General features: G+C 40.3%; 1 protein-coding gene across 7 annotated transcripts; it reads left to right on the top strand.

The window, feature by feature from the left end:
* The first annotated feature begins 183 nt into the window (after window positions 1–183).
* Window positions 184–17,450, top strand: LOC142898781 (death-inducer obliterator 1). Of its 7 annotated transcripts, none has more exons than XM_076041987.1 (15): window positions 184–295; window positions 1,422–1,476; window positions 1,566–2,697; window positions 2,810–3,011; window positions 3,172–3,444; window positions 3,568–3,739; window positions 13,100–13,649; window positions 14,320–14,479; window positions 14,623–14,736; window positions 14,844–14,945; window positions 15,048–15,204; window positions 15,331–15,907; window positions 16,066–16,219; window positions 16,303–16,670; window positions 17,314–17,450. In XM_076041987.1, exons 2-14 carry the CDS (start codon window positions 1,443–1,445, stop codon window positions 16,585–16,587), a joined length of 3,912 nt encoding a protein of 1,303 aa, XP_075898102.1. In that variant the 5' UTR covers window positions 184–295; window positions 1,422–1,442; the 3' UTR covers window positions 16,588–16,670; window positions 17,314–17,450. The 7 variants fall into 7 exon arrangements, with proteins under 7 accessions (XP_075898102.1, XP_075898101.1, XP_075898103.1 ...); XM_076041986.1 differs by having other exon boundaries at window positions 1,563–2,697; XM_076041984.1 differs by lacking the exon at window positions 184–295 and adding an exon at window positions 322–594 and having other exon boundaries at window positions 1,563–2,697.
* The last annotated feature ends 2,177 nt before the right edge of the window (window positions 17,451–19,627 follow it).

Below are 19,627 nucleotides of genomic sequence, written 5' to 3'. Positions count from 1 at the left end.
AATTTTAAAATAAAACAACTTTGAACAGTTTTGTGAAATGAACGTTATCTCGTACCAAACACACGTATACGTATTACACACTTTTAAATAAGTGTATTTTGAAGTATTACATATAAATGCACGGATTAAAGAGACCAAAGTAGATACTGCGACGCTTTTATGTTTGACCCTGTCGCTGCTCGCTCCCGGTCAACTCTCGCGAGGTTACGCTGTAGCAAGGGGGAAAAATGGAGGTGCTAGCTAGCTTACTGAGCAAATTCATTTAATAACTGGAAACAACACGGTAGTTCTCAAGGTATGGTTTTCGCAATAGGTTGATGTACTCGCGTGGTGGTTTATTATGTTGTCCTAGTGTGATTCCAGAGAAGTTGCTGTGTAGCTTGCTACGTTTTTAACAATGTTAGCAACTAGCATAGCAACTCGCGTTTAGCAAGATTACTTGGGAGCAGTGTCGACACAGGGTGACACAGTCGACGGAGGATTATTTACGTCGTCTGCTCATTTATCCTTAAGTGTTAGCGGAGTTCTAAAGCAAATGTGGGTCGTGTCTGTATGTTAACGCAAGGAAGGTGTCCTGTAACGCCACTGAAACCAGTAAGGACTCTTGTTTCGTTCTCCACCGACGCGTGATATACAAATCTCTCTTGTAGGACCACTGCGAAATGGCCTACTCACCCACCGTGTCGTTTACATTTCTACCAAGCCTGTATTGTGTGAGCACCAGAAGTCTGCAGATATCATTTGTTTCGTTTGCTGGAAGTCGAAATAAATCGAAAACAACTATATCAGCAATTTTTATAAAATGTTTCGGCCACAGCAACATGGAGATGGCCTGCAATGGCTTGCACATATGTTGGGTTTGGGTTGCAGTGAACTTTACTCTTGGTTCTTGTGCAACACTAATATCCCATGTTTTATACACTTTTAAACCGGGACGTTTGACTTTCTATAGTTGGTTTTTCTGTTTTCCAGCCATTTAAATGACAAACATATGTAAACAATGTGGAAAGACACAGGGCATGCATGATTTAAAACTAATAGCTGAGAAATGTAATTTTGTGTCTGGTTTTCACTGTCTCAACAATGAACCTACATTTCAATAACACCAAGTATTCTCTTATGATACATCTGGTTTTATGAACATGTGGTTTAGAAATAATACGATTATTTTTTCCCCCTCAAATTTCTTGGACACAGAATGGAGTAGAAGACAATTTCCCTCTATTGTAATATGAGAAGGGAATTGTCTTTGGTCTCACTAGGAAGTAGAAACCAAACGTGCACCAGAATTTGCTTTGAGGCAAAATAAAATAACTGCAAAATAATTAAAAACTAAATTAGACATTTTTTTAAAAATATGCAAAACTCATTTTTTCTGATTGGCAAACAACTAATTAAACAACCTGTGCTTTTTTTGGCAGTTGTTTTATTTGGATATCGGTATGGAACATAACGACAGCTCTGATAATATTTCAGGTAAAATTGTGTTCTTGTATTTATGGTGTGAAGTATCGGAAGTGTGTTGTTCAGATTTTGATAAATCCATTTTATTTTTTTTCAAGCAGAGGAGCAGCAGAATCAGTCAGAAGATCCAGAGACCAGTAACAGGCCGTCCCTTTCTCAGGTTAAAAAATCCTGGGGCTTCAGGCGGACAACCATTGCTAGGAGGGAATTCATGGAGGAAGTTGGAGACCTAGTGCATAGTCCTCCTGCTTTGCGCAGGGGCAGAAGTCGTCGTATCAACCAGGAGCTACAAACCACTTCAGACACCCATATCACGCAGAAAGCTACGACTCAAAGCGTTATCAATGACCTGGAGTGGTCAGCTCCATCCTCACCTGTATCGGATGAGAGCAAAACTGCCTCAGAAACCTTTACTGGAGGGTCCTTTGACCCAAGTCTATGGCAAGATTATGGCTCTGCCTTTCACACTGCTTTCTCACTGCTGGGTGGCGATGAGGGTTTGTCTTTAGAAATGCCAAATTCACCAGAAGCCCCTATCACTGTTGAAGCTACAAATTCAGTTGAGCCTTCTCAACAGGTCATAGATGAAACCGAGACACCTGACCATACAGAAACTACTGATGACATGGAGATTTCAGAGCCTGTGGCTCCTGAGGAAGAAATGGATGATGATGTTGTGTTGATTTCTAGTCGAGAAGATGATAGTGATGAGGTGACTCTGTTGCAGTTGAAAGAACAACTAGCATCTAAAAATAGGCAGGGAAACGCAACAGCTAGAGGGGTAAAAGGTGGAAGAGGAAATGCCAAAAGGAAAGGAAGAGGGCGAGGGCGGAAAAAGGGTAAAGGAAGAGCGAGAGGAGGGGGCAGGGCAGTCAACCTTCATTTAGGTGCTGCAGATAATGATGACGATGAGGATGAAGTGATTACTCTTCCTGAACAGCCGTTGGTAGAGGAGGAAAGAACAAAAGAACCACAATGCCCTATTGAAATAGATACATCACCCATCCACTCCGTTGCCAGTCCAAGTCCTGTCCATCATTCAAGCTCTGACTGCATATGTATAGAATCGGATTTAGAGCATATTTCTGATTCAACCTCTGGCCAACATGAATATGCCCCAGTGGAGCGGGAGAAAAAAGATGGTACTGAGGGCGAGCATCAAGGCCAATTGGACTTAAGAGGCCACAACCCTGATGTTGTGTGCTGCACGTGTCAACAGAAACATAGTAACAGGTACACATTTCACTCCTGCAGAGAGATCCCTAGGGTTTCGTATATATTTAAAACACCATTGCGCCTCTTGTCAGTTTCACTTCCATGTTTGTCGTTTTCTAACCACCTCCAGGTTTATGATCTGCTGTGACATTTGCCAGAATTGGTTTCATGGCAGCTGTGTAGGCATTGACGAGAATGAGACCACTAAGATGGAGAAAACAAAGCCACAGTACATGTGTTCTTTGTGCACCAAAAGGAAGCAAGACCAACTCACACCTGAGTCCCCTTCTTGCGAAGGAGAAGAAAGTCGTGACCAACAGAAGATTCTTCAGGTTAGAATAGCATTTGGTTCCCCAGTGATTTGTGATTTTTATTTTTGTAGTTACAAAAATATACTTTTCCTGTTTGATCTGTGCATTTGTGTTGCAAACCACCTGCTGATTTGCATGATGAAACTCATCTGGAGGGCCGCGTTGACTGCTCTGGTTTCAGGAGGGTGAGGTGTTGGAAGCTGAGAAAGAGGAGGAAGCTCCTGAATCAAAGTGTGAGCCAGAACATGAAGCTGAGATGAAGACGGATGGCTCTTTTCCTCTGTGTATCGGGCCTGGGTGCTCAAAAAAAGCGCTGCCTGAGTCCGTTTACTGCGGCACTGACTGCATCCTTCAACATGCTGCGTTCACGATGAAGACTCTTACCGTTTCTAAGGTGCCCAAGCCCAAAGGACGTGCACAGAAAAAAGATGTATCTGCCACACCTACAACAAAGGTTCGTGAGTTGTTGCCTAAAAAAATGTGCTTTTTATTGCAAATGTTTTTTGCTACTAGCTCTGTTGTTTTAAGTAGCAAACATAAAACTGTCCATTTGTCTTTCAAAATCTTTCAACTACAGAGCTTGAGGTCCACAAGGACGTCTAAAAGATTAGCAGAGAAAGCAGAAGAGAAGGGGCAGACGAAGGAAGATGTTGGAGGGCAGGTGGAGGCTTCTCCCTCCCCTGTCTGCGACCTCACTCCAACAGAAGTTCAGACCTCATCACCACCATCGTCACAGTTTTGCGCAGCGTGTACGTATCATTCGCCACTCATACACATTGTGTTCACAAGCAGATCACCTTCTTGCCAAAAACGGCCTCTTCTGGTATTACTGACTTTTCTTTTGTTCTTTGATTCTTTGCACTTGGTGACAAAACCATCCACAAATATGCGCACAAAAAAACTCAAACAACTAAATATTACCCCTTGGGGTGACTAATAAGTATCAGGGGGGTCAGCGTTCGGTGAGTATGTTTAATTCAGTGACTCATTAGAGTCACGCATTCTGCACAAATCTTTGTCACTTCTGAAACATGCTGCTGCACCACACAGCATCTACCTGTGCTATATTGCTGAGTGGTCTTGTGATGGTCTGAGAGCTTAGGTGCCCAGTGTAGCGAAACACGTGCTCTCATTTTCAGTATGTCTGACTTTCATGTACTGAGCACAACTGGACCATCACGTGAATTCGGGTTGGACTGCGGTCTGCTGTATGCATGTTCGCGCAGGTCACTAATGTATAGGGTTAGCAGCTGCATCGTGTTATGGATGCCGGCGATCTAAAACGTTGACCGACCCTCGGAAAAGTCTGCAATGACGGCCACTGCTGAATGAAGCAGAAGCAGCAGCAGAATGAAACATCAATATTCAATAGCCGCAACAAAACAGTACAAATGCTTCCCGCAGTGCATAGCTGGCGTTCAAGCACAGCCAGCTCCATGCATGATGATCTGCATAATTTCACGCGACATATGGCACACTACACTTGCTCTCTTTGCTTTTTTACAGAGAGCATCCTGTATGCTGCTGCGCTTGTTTGACTTTCCAACACATAGCACAACCAACTCCATGCACGATGATCTGCACTTATTTTCTTGCATACAACATGTTGCACACAGTCCTTGCTGTCTTTGCTGTTACAGCGTGGCCACCTAAATATTGGTGTTGAAATGGAATACATTTATCTGCGTGAACCCAGTCTTTGCAGTACTCCTAAAATAAAAACGTTTAACTTAAACTTAGATATTAATTAGAAACAACTGCAGATCAATGGTTGATCCTACAACTAATGTTTACAAGACATACAAGTCATACAAGACAAGATATTTTTTGGTTCATTTCTATCACCACATCCTGCTCTCAGGGTGTAACAGGTTGTTCCAGTCTATCCCAGTGGTTTTGGGGTGAAAGCAGTGTTACACCCTGGACAAGTTGTCAGTCTATCGCCGAGCCAACACACAGTCCACCTTCACTCCACTTCACACACCATCTAGACTTCATATTTAGCCAAAACTTTGGACTGTGGGAGAAGCCACAGTATCTGCAGAGGATCCATGCAGACATAAGGAGAACATGTAAACTCTGCACAGAAAGCCCCGAGGCCGGGGCATCAAAGTTGCATTCTACTTGCGCCTCGTGATAGCAGTGCTAGCCACTGCACCAAACTGCTGCCCTACAAGACGAGATAGAATAGTAAAATCAAATATCAAAGTTAAAGTTGTGCAATGTACTGCAGCTTACTAGAGCTGTGATAAATATGGCTCAATTAATCAAGTTATATTTTTGTGTTCCGCTGGTTTGATTTCTTTTGTTTCCTACTCTTTGATGACATGCTAGTGTCACGTTGTTGGCAAGGCTATCTTGAAACTCTTTATGGTCAACTCAGGTGTTCTTGTCATTGTGAACTTAATGTTCACAACCCAGCACTTTTATTTATTTCATGTTATTTTTCCTGCTGTTTCTACAATTATTTGTGGCTGTGTTTGTTTGCTTCATCCAAGCAACCAACAGTCTTTTTTTTTTTTTTTTTTTACATTTAAAAGTTGCATAAAGATGCCTTATCTAGGAAACTCACTTCAAAACTTACAGTTGCGCAATTTAATTTTTCCCTTTGCCGTGAGGGGAAACATTCCATATACCTTATTTGTGCAAGACAGCCAAGTAAAAATAGACAAAAAGAACACAACGACAATAAATGGCAGTAGAAGCAATTCAACAACAAAATGGACACCAATCAATGAAACAAAGTCATCTTGACATTTAGCATCTCTTCTGAAATGGACTGTCACCCTGCGTGAAGGGTCTCTTAGCAAGGAAACTCCCCGGTGTCCACATAAACAAGGGGCTGACCAACAGGATTACCCCCCCCGGACGGGCAGTCTGACCTGGTTTTACCCTGTGGTTTAGAAAAAGATCCCACCGACTGATCGATTGGTTGGTTGCTTCAACCCAATACTTGCCACGTTGGGAAGGTGGATGTGGTGAGCGACGATGCATCCCTATCCTGCACAGGAAAAGACTCATTTTCCATTGCAAGTTCAACAAACGCTTTAGGTGTGGGTCACAAGGAAGGGATTTGGTTGTCCTCTGGTCTTTTGAAGTTTATCACTCCCGATCCCATCATCACTCAAACACTATCTTGGAGCACTTGGTTTTTAGATTGGAGACTGCAGACTGCATAGGATTTGCAGCAAATAGTAGCGGTGCAACTACTCCAGAGGGAGAGGAGAAGCTGACTGCCACCACGGAAATACTCAGGAGACCGACGGATTCGTCAGTACATGTAGTAGCATGAGTTTCACCACATGTGAAAAGAAGATGTGCTGTCACATACGCATGAAGACTTCCGTGACTCGGCTGGTTACATGTGGAAATATGATCCAGCTCTGTTAGGGAAGACTGCTGGATCCACCCTGCTGGATGGACAGAATTTCACAGTCACTGCACATGCACACAATGCTTGGAATAAATTGGCCCTTTCTGGGTCATACAGAAGCACACGCACAACATTGGGCAGATGTTGCCCCTTCATTTTTTATTTTATTTTGATATCTATTTTCATCCAAACATCTAAAACTGTGTGTGTGTGTGTGTGTGTGTGTGTGTGTGTGTGTGTGTATATATATATATATGTGTATATATATATATATATATATATATATATATATATATATATATATATATATATATATATATACATATATATATTATGTGTATATATATATATATATATATATATATGTATTATGTGTATATACATGTATGTATGTGTGTGTGTGTGTGTGTGTGTGTGTGTATGTATATATATATATATATATGTATATATATGTATATATATATATATATATATATATGTATGTATATATATATATATATATATGTATATATATATATATATATATATATATATATATATATATATATATATATATACATATATAAACCCTAACCCGTTGCCGACATTGACGTGTACTCTATAAACAAAAGTATACGTCGCAATGTAAAAATAATATAATCTGGAATTCTCAGATGCCAGATAGGAATATAAAGCAAACCAATGTTGAAAATACATTGGTATTTTGAGGTTTGAAGTGTTCCCCTTTGCAAACATGCAGTTTGAGTACATATCACCTGTAGTCACCTGTGACCCTTTGATGTCCTGAAAGAGGCTGTATATGCTGGCGTCTTCAGGAGACCGACAGAATCTTCTTCTGAGTGACAAAAGAGCTTTGGCGGTCATCCCGGATTCATAGAACCGTAGTTGTATTCATAACGTTTGTTCTATTTCATCTCTGCTGCCAATGAGAGGCGTTACTTTCAGCACTGGATAACGTATATCAGCAAAGTAGCGAATCCAACTCACAAACCTTCACTGCTGCAGGACCGCAGCAGTGGGTGGGGAATGGCCACATTCACCCTGTAGAACCTGTACAACGTGTTTGGCAATGCCCACGACCAGGCAACAGCTTTTTTTTTTTTTTTTTTGTTAATTTCTCATTTCATTCTTCATCTTAAAAGTTAGATGTTTGAACCAAAATAGTTTTGAATTATATTTTGTGGACTTCCTTGTAAGATAAGTAGGTTAGTAACATTCAAACTAGAACAAGGCTAGCACAGAAAAGGTAGCGTTTGAAGAAATTAAGAAGCGGTGGTTTGAAAAATATGACGTTTTTTGCTTTGTTTCCCCTCTTTTTCTCTGTTGTTTCATTCTCACGGATCATTAGTCCTTGCACACAGTACAGTAAAATATAGTGTGTTTTAGACCCGTGTTTGGCTGCAGAAAAATCAGATCACAATGAAATTCTGGATTTAAACTCGTCACCAGTCAGTGGTGAAGAGCTTTATTGCGGTGCGGCTCGCTTCAACCTGTAGCAGTTTGTGTTGGAGTGAAAGAGACAGACCAATTCAACAAAAACAAAAAAAAATAGAGAAGGATTAAACACAAAGCAAAGGATAATGCCATTTCCGGGCATATTGATGATCAATACCAACATACCTGCTTCATTTTAAATAGGTCACATTTAATTTTGTCAACTAAAATTAATGAGGTTTTAGAGCGACAGTTATGGGAAATGAGGGATTTGAAATGCGTTAGAATCTCTAATGGTAAATACATTCAATCTCACCGTGGTTTCTTTGTTCTCACACTCAGCAGTGGCTCTCACAAGCACATCTCTCACTAGCCACGACGAGTACCCGTCGGAATTGCTCTCACAAATGACGCTGTTCCCGCTGCCCTGATGGTCACAAAACTCATCTGCCGACTTTTGGAGGTAGTTGTCAGTAAAATAGCTTAAACTGACAGCCTTTGAATTCCATTTGAAAGTGCACTAGTCCAGAAGTAGGGTGGACCAAAAAGGAGGCACAGAAGTGTAGGCACACACCCTTTAAATGTAATGTTTTCTGTCTCCTCAGGGAGACAACCTGCTGTACATTCCGTATGGAGGTTTGTTGTGTATCTAATATATGTACATCTACCCCCGGTGTGCCAATCCAATTCGCAGCTGACTGCGAGGAGTTTCATAGAATAGATAAGTTTTCCTCGCAAAGGGTGCGTGCACACCAGCCGTGTATAGTCCAGTTAATCTGAACCCTGGAGCGTTTACTCTCTGGATGTTATTTGTTTGGGTCAGTGTGAACGCTGGTGGAGACCTCCGATGCAGACTAAAAAAACCACACTATGGTCCGTCTGGGAGAGGTGGTCGCGATCCGCTATGAAGTGAACCCCAGAGCAGTTCATTTCTGATGTGAACCTCATGGGCACCAGTCACACTAATCTTGCTTGTGTGGCAAAAGCAACCAAGTTGTGGTAGGCTGTCATTAATGCCTGTCGTGTCTGATATGACTGTCTGATTTGAAAGCGTCTTCCCCAATACGCATGTGTTAAAACATCGTGCCCGTAGGCTTCCCACCCATACACATGTGCGGCCTTATCGTCTGCTGATGCACAGTCCAGATCAGCACCAACATTAAATAAGTGGACAATGCCCCATGATTGCAAGGGATTTGTTTTCCATCTATTACATATAAACCAAATTACGTTTTCGATCACGACTTCTTTTTAAAGTTTCTGTACCAGAAAGCGGACCAAGTGAAAAGTTGCAAAAATGCATCATCCTCGTGTTGAGTCGGACCAGGAAACGGACCTTCAGGTGTGAACCTGACCAAAATCTTGAATCTGCATTGGAGTACGTGCTTGAACTCATCACCACGGTGTTCAACCCATGACATTTTGGAGGTTCCACCAAGATCTGAATCTTGATCTGTTTTTTGTTTTGTTCCCCCCCCCCCCGTATCTATCGCTGTTCTCTGAAAGCTTGCACTCGCAGCCTGGGACATGGTTCAGTGAACTCCTCTCACAGCACAAAGCACAGTAAATACAAAGAATATAAATTAATCTGTTGCTATTATATCCTAAATTTGATATGGCTGGGTTAAGATTAAAGGAGATTCCAAGCTTGGAAGAGGGAATTCTATGAGGGAGTTTCTCTTAAAAGGCAGGCAAAACATTTGATTTGACTAAAAATTGCACAGGAATTGAGCGAGCCCAAAAAGGCTCCTTTTGACAAGGAAGTCATGATATCGAGGAAAAAGGTGTGTGTGTGTGTGTGTGTGTGTGTGTGTGTGTGTGTGTGTGTGTGTGTGTGTGTGTGTGTGTGTGTGTGTGTGTGTGTGTGTGTGTGTGTGTGTGAGAGAGAGAGAGAGAGAGAGAGAGAGTGTTAAAAAAAAAATTCAAATTCTGAGCCGGTCGTGGTGCTAAACTGTAAAAAGTGCTGTAGTGAAAGAAGCGCAGCTATTTTCTGTTAAATGGTAACACCATTGATTTTAAGCTCTTGTAATAATAATGCAAATATAAAACCATATTATTTCACGATTTAATTAGAATTATATAATCTGAATACATGGTAAAGGTTATAGAATTACACAGGAACCAAATGCCTAAATTTGTCTGAATTTAGGCAGTATATTGTCTATGCTTATCAGTTCAGTTTTCTCAGAAGAAAAATAAAAATTTCAAATTGAATTAATCTTTATGAAATAGCTGTTGATAAGATAGATGATAAATGACGTGTGGTAATAACATTTATTCTTGGTGTGTAATGAAGTAAAAAAATTAAAGCTAGAAAATCGAATTTTCACTTTTCAAACAATTTATTGAAAATTAACTTCACAGTGGGTCATTGGCACTCTGCGTTGACGTCTCAAACATTTGGACAATATTTAGGAAGATGGGAAACATTGCATCCTTAATTGTATTGGTTTATTAGGGTCAGACTAATAACCCACCACCCCTGTCACACAAGCGCGTGGAGATCAGTGCGAGACAAATCTCAATGACTGTACCTTAACCGCAAACACATTATTTTTTTAACTTTGTTTATTAATGTTGGTTTTGCTACAATATACTGTAATGGTACATTGACTGGCACACCCACTTGTGTGAATCAGCAGTTAAAAGGTGTTTTGCATTGTCCATGTGTGGTTGAATGTTGACCTGTAGAGGCCAATACACTCTTTGTAGCACATTTCCAGGTGCAAGAGGAATAAAACAAGGAAGCTACTTGCAGAAAGGGTTTTTTTTCACTTACATGGAAGTTCAAAGGGTGGGTTTACAATTCTACCCTTGTGCACATAAATGGTAGCCTGAATCCTGCACACTGTGTAGGATACACATCCTACCAGTGGCGGGCCATCAGGCCCAGCTAGGCCTTCTCTGCTGGCCTAATCATCCTTAGAATCCCGTAACATAATAGTCTGTTCTTTTCACATCATATAATATCCATTTGGTTGCATTGCTTCCGTTGCTGTATTGTTGTTGTACGGTAGAGTTTTTACCCAATCATATTTCAGCTGGCTTGTGTTGCCAGGTTCTATGTAATCTGCCTGAGGCCTTCAGAATAAACATTGCTGGTTCCTGTTCGCTGTAAGTGAACAGGAACCTTGTTGGTTTCGCATACGAATCACCGACAATGCTGTTTATTGGACACGTCTGGACAAGATTTTAAGCTCACAGAGTGCTGCTGGTGGACTTATTAAAACTTTGTTGGGGACTCTCCTAAAATCACCTTTTATTTGTAAGTTTTAACAGTATCAGGGGACTTATGTTTTGCTTGACTAGGTCAACTTTATGGAGGTGATGTAATGTGTGTGTGTGTGTGAATGTGTAAGTGTGATTCTCAATGGATTCTCAAGCCACAGTGTCATATTGAGGGTAATATGAAGTGTATTAACTGAGGGTGGACTAAATATGACGTCACAAATGGCCGAGGCGTGAAATGCACGGCCCTCCACTGCATCCTACACTGATTGCCTCAAAGCAAAGATTTCTGGTGGGAAGGTTTTGATCACAGCAGAATTTCGAAGCGCCCAAACACACCTTCCCTGGCACTGACAGCCGTCCCATGATGGCAAAACAAAGTGTGGTAAAAACTAGCATGACTTAACTCACTCATGACACACTTTTACAAATGCAGATCAAGAGACTTGATTAAGTCAAGTCTCTTGATGGAGTTAATCATTCATGGTTAACTTGAGATGTTGCATTCATTCTGATTCAACAGCACTGTAAGCCAGTAGCTCAGTGTTTGACTCAGAGTTACCTCTTTGAACACAGCCAATAGGTTTAATGAACTCTTTTTTTATTTTTATTCTGTCACCGAGCACAATCACTTGACACGAGTTGACAGGAATCGCAGATTGTTTTTTTTTTCTGGAGTAGGAATTATATTACTAGCAAACAACATGCTGCCTTCAAATGAGAAATTTAGTAATTTGGTGTGAGGTGTGGAGTCTTGTTGCAGTCAGCTTGGATAGTAACTACAGAAACTCATACCTGTCTTTGCCATATATTATTACGGTTTGGTCAGGTGTCTTTTCGCTTCTCGGTGAATAAGATCTCTAAACTCCCACACGCACTGCTTTCTGGAGTGTGTAAAATCAATTAGATTGCAGTGCAGTCATGTAATTTAGTATTTCTGCCACATGAAGATATATGATGATGAATCATTTCTGAGTAATAATAATAACAATAATAATTGTTGTTGTTTACCATTTCTCATACTCGGACATATAAAACATTAGGAGAAGTGAAATTAATTTAGTGGTGGTGCACATTTTTGTTACTGTCTTTTGCGCCCATAGTCATTACTCCTCGCGCTCATTAGTTTGACTTGTACGTTTCTGTTTTTTCAATGCCACATCGTGAGGACGCAGACGAGGCCCTATAATACTTTATTGTGGAACACAAGCACCCCCTGCTGGCCAAATAAGTAACTTGCAACTACTTAACGAATCAAAGCCCCGCACACGCAGTTTTTTTTGTGTTGGGCTTTGTGGGATTAAAAGTAAAGGTGTCTGGTCGATTTAAAAAAATAAAAATAAAAAAAGAAGTTCTGAATTACAAACCTAAATTAAGTGCAACGGTATCACATCAGGCTTTGTCAGGCTTTTGAAAATGATGGAAGAGGAAGTCAGTTATTTTGTGATTTCTTTTTCTCTCCTGCTGCGATGTCCATACAATAAATATACAAATAAATAGCAAGGGTGTGCAAAACAATAGAAACGGGTGAAATTTGCTTCCTTTAATTAGTGTTCAGTTTTATTTTCTGATTAGTTATCAGTTATTAAAATAAGTTCAATAACACATAAATGCAACAAGACTCAGCAGTAAACGCTTATAGTAGCTGACCAGTATAACCGTTGTGTCTTTTGCTTTTGCTCCCCCTGTGACCTAGCCTTAGGTTAAGGTGACCTGTAGGCCTACATTTCTCTGACAGTCAATATAAAGCCATGCCACAGTACACCTTTTACATAAAAAAAAAAAAAAAATTCAGGTTGAATTATACATCTTATGGTTTTGGAGAGTTTTTGAGAAATTTGATACACCACATTTAATCTTAGTCAAACACAGTGTTGATTGGTTTTTAAACTGGCTTCACACAGTTTCATCAAAGTCTCATTGATCTGAGAAGAAAGGGTAATCATATTTACTTTTTCTCGGTGAAAGAGAAATGGTTTTCTTTTTGCATTTCATTGTATTTTCAAAATTGAACCCAGTTTGCTTCATAAATCAGTGTAATCATTAGAAGGCCTGTTGTTCTTTTTTCTAACAGCTAAAATGCACAGTGAACAGGTAGAGACAGACGCTGAGGATGTAACTCCTTCGAAAGACCCTCCAGGAGACTCCGCTACAGATGCGCCTGCTCTCCAGCCTACGATTGAGACTGCCACGTTGCACAGCCTCTCTGCAGAAACACCACAGGAGCCACTCACCAGTAGTGTGTCCAGCCAAGGGTCGGCGGAGTCAACGTCCGTTGTTGCGACACCCACACTAGAAACAGAAAGTCTCCCTCCAGCCACACCCTCCCCTTCCACCTCAGCCCCAAGACATCATGAAACAGGGGCCCTTATGGTCTCCAAGACTGCTTATGTCATACCGAAAAAACAGGCTGTGCCCCAGCCTTCGTCCCAGCCTATGTCCAGCCAAGTACTGCCTTCAACATCCTTCCAGAAGCCCTCTTCCACTCAGACTGTGCTGAATGAAACCAGAAATCTTCTGGTGCCTCCTGCACCCAGTGCTCCCTCCTCCAGACCCTCTCAGCCACCTAATCACCAAGTCAGGCAGAGCATCCAGCGATCCCTAACCAGCATCCTGTACAAAAGGTGAGGTTAATTTTTTTTTATTATTATTATTTTTTACACAAGCTTCGATCTAAAAGTTTTGTGATTGGCAAAATGATTTTCTTAAACACCTGAACAGAGCTCCAAGAAAACTTATGGCTCCAAAACATGAAACAATTTCATAATGTTCACAATTTGTGCTATGTAATCAAGACCCTCTTAAAAAAATGCCTAAAATATATTTACAACCAAACCAAACCAACCCCCCCCCCCCCACACACACACACACACACACACACACACACACACACACACACACACACACACACACACACACACACACACACAATCAGTACGCAAGTCATTATGGCTTCTTCTGCAGAGGGTCATGATTGTATGACGTTGACTGAAAAATGTCCAGTTTGAAAAAATGACTTAAATCTCTATTCTGTTCTTTGGTTTATCGAGGGTAATGTGGACTTTGTGGATATTTCATTGTTTTATGAGCATTTTAATTACCAATTCAAGAAAAGATTCTGAAATCTTATTTATGCCAAGCATTATTATAAAGTATGTGTGAAGTGTTGGTAGTCGGAATAGTGAATATGAGTTACTTCAAAATGCCCCCCCCCCCCTCCCCATCTGATCATTCATGTCATACTTGACTTTTCACAGGAATTGTGCTTATTACTGTCCGCTTTATTTCTCAAAGGGTGTGTGATTGTGAGGATTTGGAGTTGACTGAGAGTGAAGCTGCAAAGCTTGTGGCAAGCATTGAGATGGAGATGTTTGACATATTTCGCAACACAGACAGCAAATACATGAACAAGTACAGAACGATCATGTTTAACCTGAAAGATCAAAGAAATAAGGTTTGTTTTAAAGTTACTTAACTGATTTATTGTTGTTGGTGCCTTACATATTTAAATATTACTGTCAGTATTGCCCATATTTATATTCTTTCCAAGAACCCGTCAAATAATTTGCTCAAACTAACAATACAATTATTTTTTAGGGGCTGTTGTATTCTTTTGTACGAGGAGAGATCAATCCTTTTAGATTGGCCAGGATGAGCCAGAAGGATATGCAGGCAATCAAAGCATCAGAGACAATTTCAAAAGAAACAGAGGTACGTTGTGGTCGTTATTAGACACACAAAAAAAAAATTCTCATGCAATTCTTGAACTTGTTTTCATAATGCAAGCAAACGTTCCCCCAATGTCCTTGCCTGTTTAGGTGAAGAATGCAGCTGCTAAAATGCCAAGTTTGTTAACCAAGCCTGAAGCAGTGAAAGTAGACTTACCCCCTTTGAAACTCGTCAGACCTGATAGGACTGTGGTGTGTATCTGTCTCATTTACATTGAGTTCTAACGTTTTAAATGACAAAAAGAAAAAAAAGTATTGTTTTCTCATTACATTGCAATGGCGCATACTTGTTAGGAACAGAAGAAAAGTGTTCCTGCACCACCTCTCAAGAACAGAACAAGCCAAAAAAGCCAGAAAAATGTTGTGCCGGATGTTCTCACCTGTATGCTTAAGGATACAACATCAGAGCACAAAACCCATCTCTTTGACCTGAAATGTAAAATATGCACAGGTAAATCATGTTTTTACAAAAGTCAAGATTTTTATATACATTTTTATCTGACCCATTTTAATTTTTTGTATTGCATTGTATTTTAGATTTAGTTTTTCATAACAGATATTTCTTTCTCTTCTGAAGGTCAAATAACAGAAAATGAGGAAGATGAACCTGCAAAAAAAAAAACAAAGCTTTCTGAAACAAAAGATAGATTTGAAATGGCTTGGAGAAAGTCTTCTGGAGATGATTCACCTTTGCTCGCACCGCCTGATTCGCCAAACGCAGATTCTCCAACATCTATAATAGATCCTTCTTCTCACCTTGTCATTGACTCTCCAGTATTGACGATAGTAGAAACTCCTGTCTCGCCAACAATGGATTCGCCAGCCTCCCCAATTCAAGAGTCTCCTGCTTCCCCAGTCATGGATTCACCTTCATCCCCAACTGTGAACACTGCTAAAGCTGCTTCAGCACAGAGAACATATGCCCCAGTTGCGATTCCAGCAGCCTCAACTGTAACCTTCACAAGACGTGACCCACGAACCGCAGCAAATAGGTTTTCTGGTCCACCTAGTGGCAACTTGGGCCTCCATAACACAGCTACTTATGCTCCCCTGAGCGAGAGAGATAGACGACCACAAAACAAAGCATTACCTAAGTCTATCTTAATGAAGCCGTCTTCATCAGTGATGCCCAGTCTGTTTGGCATTTCTTCAAGGTATTTAGATGAGACACACACACACACACACACACGTATGCATGTATGTATGTATGTATGTATGTATGTATGTATGTATGTATGTATGTATGGATATATTCACACACATAGTAATAATAGTCATAGTCATGTAATTGTAATTGTGCAATCTCTTTTAGGGCTGCGATAACAAACTCCTCCACTGAAGATGAGACCACACAATTCTTGGCAAAGCAAGAAATTGTTTGGAAAGGCTTTTTAAATATGTTAACTGTTGCAAAATTTGTAACCAAAGGATACCTGGTTTCGGGATCTGTCGAAAATCTCAAAGCGGTAAAGTACTAAGAAAAAGTAGCTTTGCTTAATTACAGGAAACAGTTTGATTGACTCTTTTTTTCATTATTCTGTTTCTGCAGGATCTCCCAGATACAATTCAAATTGGAGGACGTATTATGCCAGAAACAGTTTGGGACTATGTTGCAAAATTAAAGACCTCTGTTACAAAGGCAAGCAGCAAATGCAGACTTATTACAATGCTTTTTATAGTGACAGTGGATGCATTAATTTTAATGTCACTTTTACTTTTAGGAATTGTGCGTGATCCGGTTTCATCCAGCAACAGAAGAAGAGGAGGTGGCATATGTCTCCCTTTTCTCCTATTTCAACAGTCGAAGACGGTTTGGTGTTGTTGCCAACAGTAGCCGTTCCATTAAGGATTTATACCTTCTCCCACTCAGTGCAAATGAACCAATTCCATCCATACTAGAACCTCTTGAAGGACCAGGTATGATAATTTCTCAGATTTTCTTGTTTTTAATGCAAATGTTTTTATGTTAATTCCATAGTAACTCCTTATGTACAGGTCATTATTTACAGGTTGACATCACTTTTCAGAACTTCATTACAGTAACTCTCTACTGTTATTTGTCTGACTGATTTTCTTTGTCTGAAGCCAATCTTTAAAGCTAACTACACATTGATAGATTCATAAGTGATAAACAATTGTACATTTGGTAGTACTTAAAAATAAAAAAAAAGGTTTTGTTTTCTAAGTAAATGTGCTAATTTACTGTACATATTTTTATGATAAAGTAATAGTCAAATTAAAAAGTAATCCAAATAATGAAAATAACTTTACTAATAATAAAAACATTAGTAGTCCTATTTATCGCAGCATAAACAATCTTCTCAAACGATCACAGATTTAATGAAAAAAAAAAAAATAGGCATACATGTCATTGCTGATAATATTATGGCAAATACTAACCCAGTGAATTGGCCACAATTCATTGGTCTTCTTTTATTTTTTACTCTCTTATCAAAAATGAAAACAGAACTTTTTTTTTTTTAATTGTTTTTCAGAACACTTTGGGGAACAGTAATAGTAATATATTATATTCTTTCTTCTTTTTACTCTTATTTCACAGGACTTGAAACAAAAAGGCCTAATCTTCTTCTGGGTCTGGCTATCGTTCAGAAGCCAAAACGTCTAGGAAGCCTTCCTCTGGAAATTGATGAGAAAAGACCAAAAATGAGTTTGGCAAAAGACCCAATGTGGATTCCCAAACCCCCTGTCCTCTATGGTTCTGACAATTTGGAGACATTCCAACCCTATGATCCAGAGACACCTGCCAATACTTCCCCATCTGATTCACCACCTTGTCCCGGGTCACCATCGGACTCATCCTTCTCTGGCTCGGTCACAATTCCCCCTCTTCCAAATTCCCTCAAAGTGAAACCTCCTGTTTCTTCCTCAGCCACTGCAGTTAGCAGTCAGGTGACCACTAACAGGATCTTTGATCAGAATCCCCCTGCCTCCACTGAAAAGACACCACTGCAGACTATCTTGACCAGTTTGTTTTCTAATAAAAAAACAGTCTCACCCATCCCCACTGATGGAACTCCCAAAACAACTGGTAATGTTAAAACAACTACATTCACAAAGTTGTCTGGACCAATGGCGGACCCTATAGTCCAACGGTATGGACAGAAATTAAAGGTTAAAGAAGCTGAAAAAGAGGAAAATGACTTAGATCGCCCATACGATCCAGAAGAGGAATATCCAGCTACTGGACTTAAAAAAGTTGATTTGCATCATATAGAAAAAAATGAGCCTGGGGTATTGGCAACAAGCTCTGTCAATGACGACGTGGCATATGATCCTGAGGATGAGACTATCTTTGCAGATATCCAGGGCAGTATAAAGACAAAGCCTGGCTCTGAAATTCAATTACCAGATTCGTCTGTAGGCCCTTCTCCAATTTCCACTCGGATTGCAATACCACCGACTGCTTCGACTGCAGTGCATACTTCCTCCAACATAGCACAAAACCTTCCTACAGGTACTGTGGTTGTCTCCGCTGCAACATTGACTGAACAGCAACGAATGCTTGAAGAGCTTAATAAGCAGATTGAAGAGCAAAAAAGACAGTTAAAGGAGCAGGAAGAGGCACTTCGCCAACAGAGAGAGACGGTAGGCATGTTCATGGCTCACTTCTCTGTTTCTGATTCCCTTATGTCTCCCCCACAAAAATCCTTGCCCCTCTCTCAGCTGTCATCTCTGCAAAGTAGCGTTACACAAACAGAATCAAAAATAACTGACAAAGCCAGCAGCCCAGAAGATGCTGTGGATGTTTTGAATCTGAATTCACAAGCTGTTAATGTGGATGACGCAACTACCATCTCAAATTCAAAAAGCGAGACAAATAATGATGAAGAAAATGATGAAGCACTGAAAATTTTTCAGGAAAGTGAACGGTATTCTTCAGCTGGAGAAATTGAAGATTCAGACATAGAATATGATCCTGAGGATGAATCGCTTTTCAATGAAATTTTTGAGGACGGATTCCAAGGATGCAACAAAAACACTTCATCTTTGTCAAAAGCAGGGCAGAGCACCTCTCATAGAGGGTCTTCTCAGGGTTCATACCATAGTAAAAAGCGAAGGCAGTCACCCAAAAGACGGAGCCGGCGTGAAAAGGACCGCCATAGAAGTCCTTCAAGACGGTCACATCGTCATTCTCCTTCACATTCACAGAGACGTAGAGGAAGAGATCGGCATAGAAGAAGTGAAAGGGATAGGTCAAGACACAGAACCAAAGATAATTCAGTTCAGCAAGGACGCCATCGACGAGATCATGATGGACGCAGACGTTCTCATGCACATCGAGGATCTCCATCACCTCCGAAACAAAAAGATTCTGAGTCCCTATCATCCAAACATCACAGAAGATCTTCACCTAATCTTGGTAAAGACTCATTGGTTAGTGACAAAAATGAATACGATGAAAAAAAATTGACCTGTGATCTAGTTGAGAGTTTTGATGAAAACTCTTCGGCTTATTCGTGTGAACCTCCTCAAAATGTGAAGTTTGACATTTCAGAGCCATCATCTGAAGATCATCAGAAAGCTCCAGTTAGTGACCATGATAACAAAGCTAAAGATGATAATGTACAGGTAGATCAATGCCATCTAGCAGGGTTGCTTGACAGTAAAGTTGAAAGTACAATCCCTCTTAGAGAGATAGATCCTCCAACCAGAGACTCCCCTCAGAGCCCAGATCCAGAACCACAGTTCTATAAACCTAGCAACATAGAAAAAAGTGTCTGTGTTAAGGAAGAGAAAATAAGCGATTCTGAGAGTGTTGCATATTCACTTGGAAGTGATTCTAAATGCCTATCAAATATTAGAAATTTGGATTTTATTGCTTTAGAGGTAGAGGGTTCAGACTCTAAAAGTAT

This window comes from Nelusetta ayraudi, unplaced genomic scaffold, assembly GCF_046127955.1.
Source record: "Nelusetta ayraudi isolate G7.1 ecotype Tasmania unplaced genomic scaffold, CSIRO-AGI_Nayr_v1 ptg000070l, whole genome shotgun sequence".
Taxonomy (NCBI): domain Eukaryota; kingdom Metazoa; phylum Chordata; class Actinopteri; order Tetraodontiformes; family Monacanthidae; genus Nelusetta; species Nelusetta ayraudi.
Note: the sequence above shows the minus strand (reverse complement) of the source record. Positions and strands in the feature narration are given on the sequence as shown.

What these genes read in the sequence shown, in the direction of transcription:
- LOC142898781 (XM_076041984.1), top strand. Translation starts at nt 553, where the DNA reads ATGTTAACGCAAGGAAGGTGTCCTGTAACGCCACTGAAACCA. An exon ending in CAGCTCTGATAATATTTCAG is followed by an intron (nt 1,477 to 1,562) that starts GTAAAATTGTGT and finishes TTTTTTTTCAAG; the next exon opens with CAGAGGAGCAGCAGAATCAG. An exon ending in ACCAGCATCCTGTACAAAAG is followed by an intron (nt 13,650 to 14,319) that starts GTGAGGTTAATT and finishes TATTTCTCAAAG; the next exon opens with GGTGTGTGATTGTGAGGATT.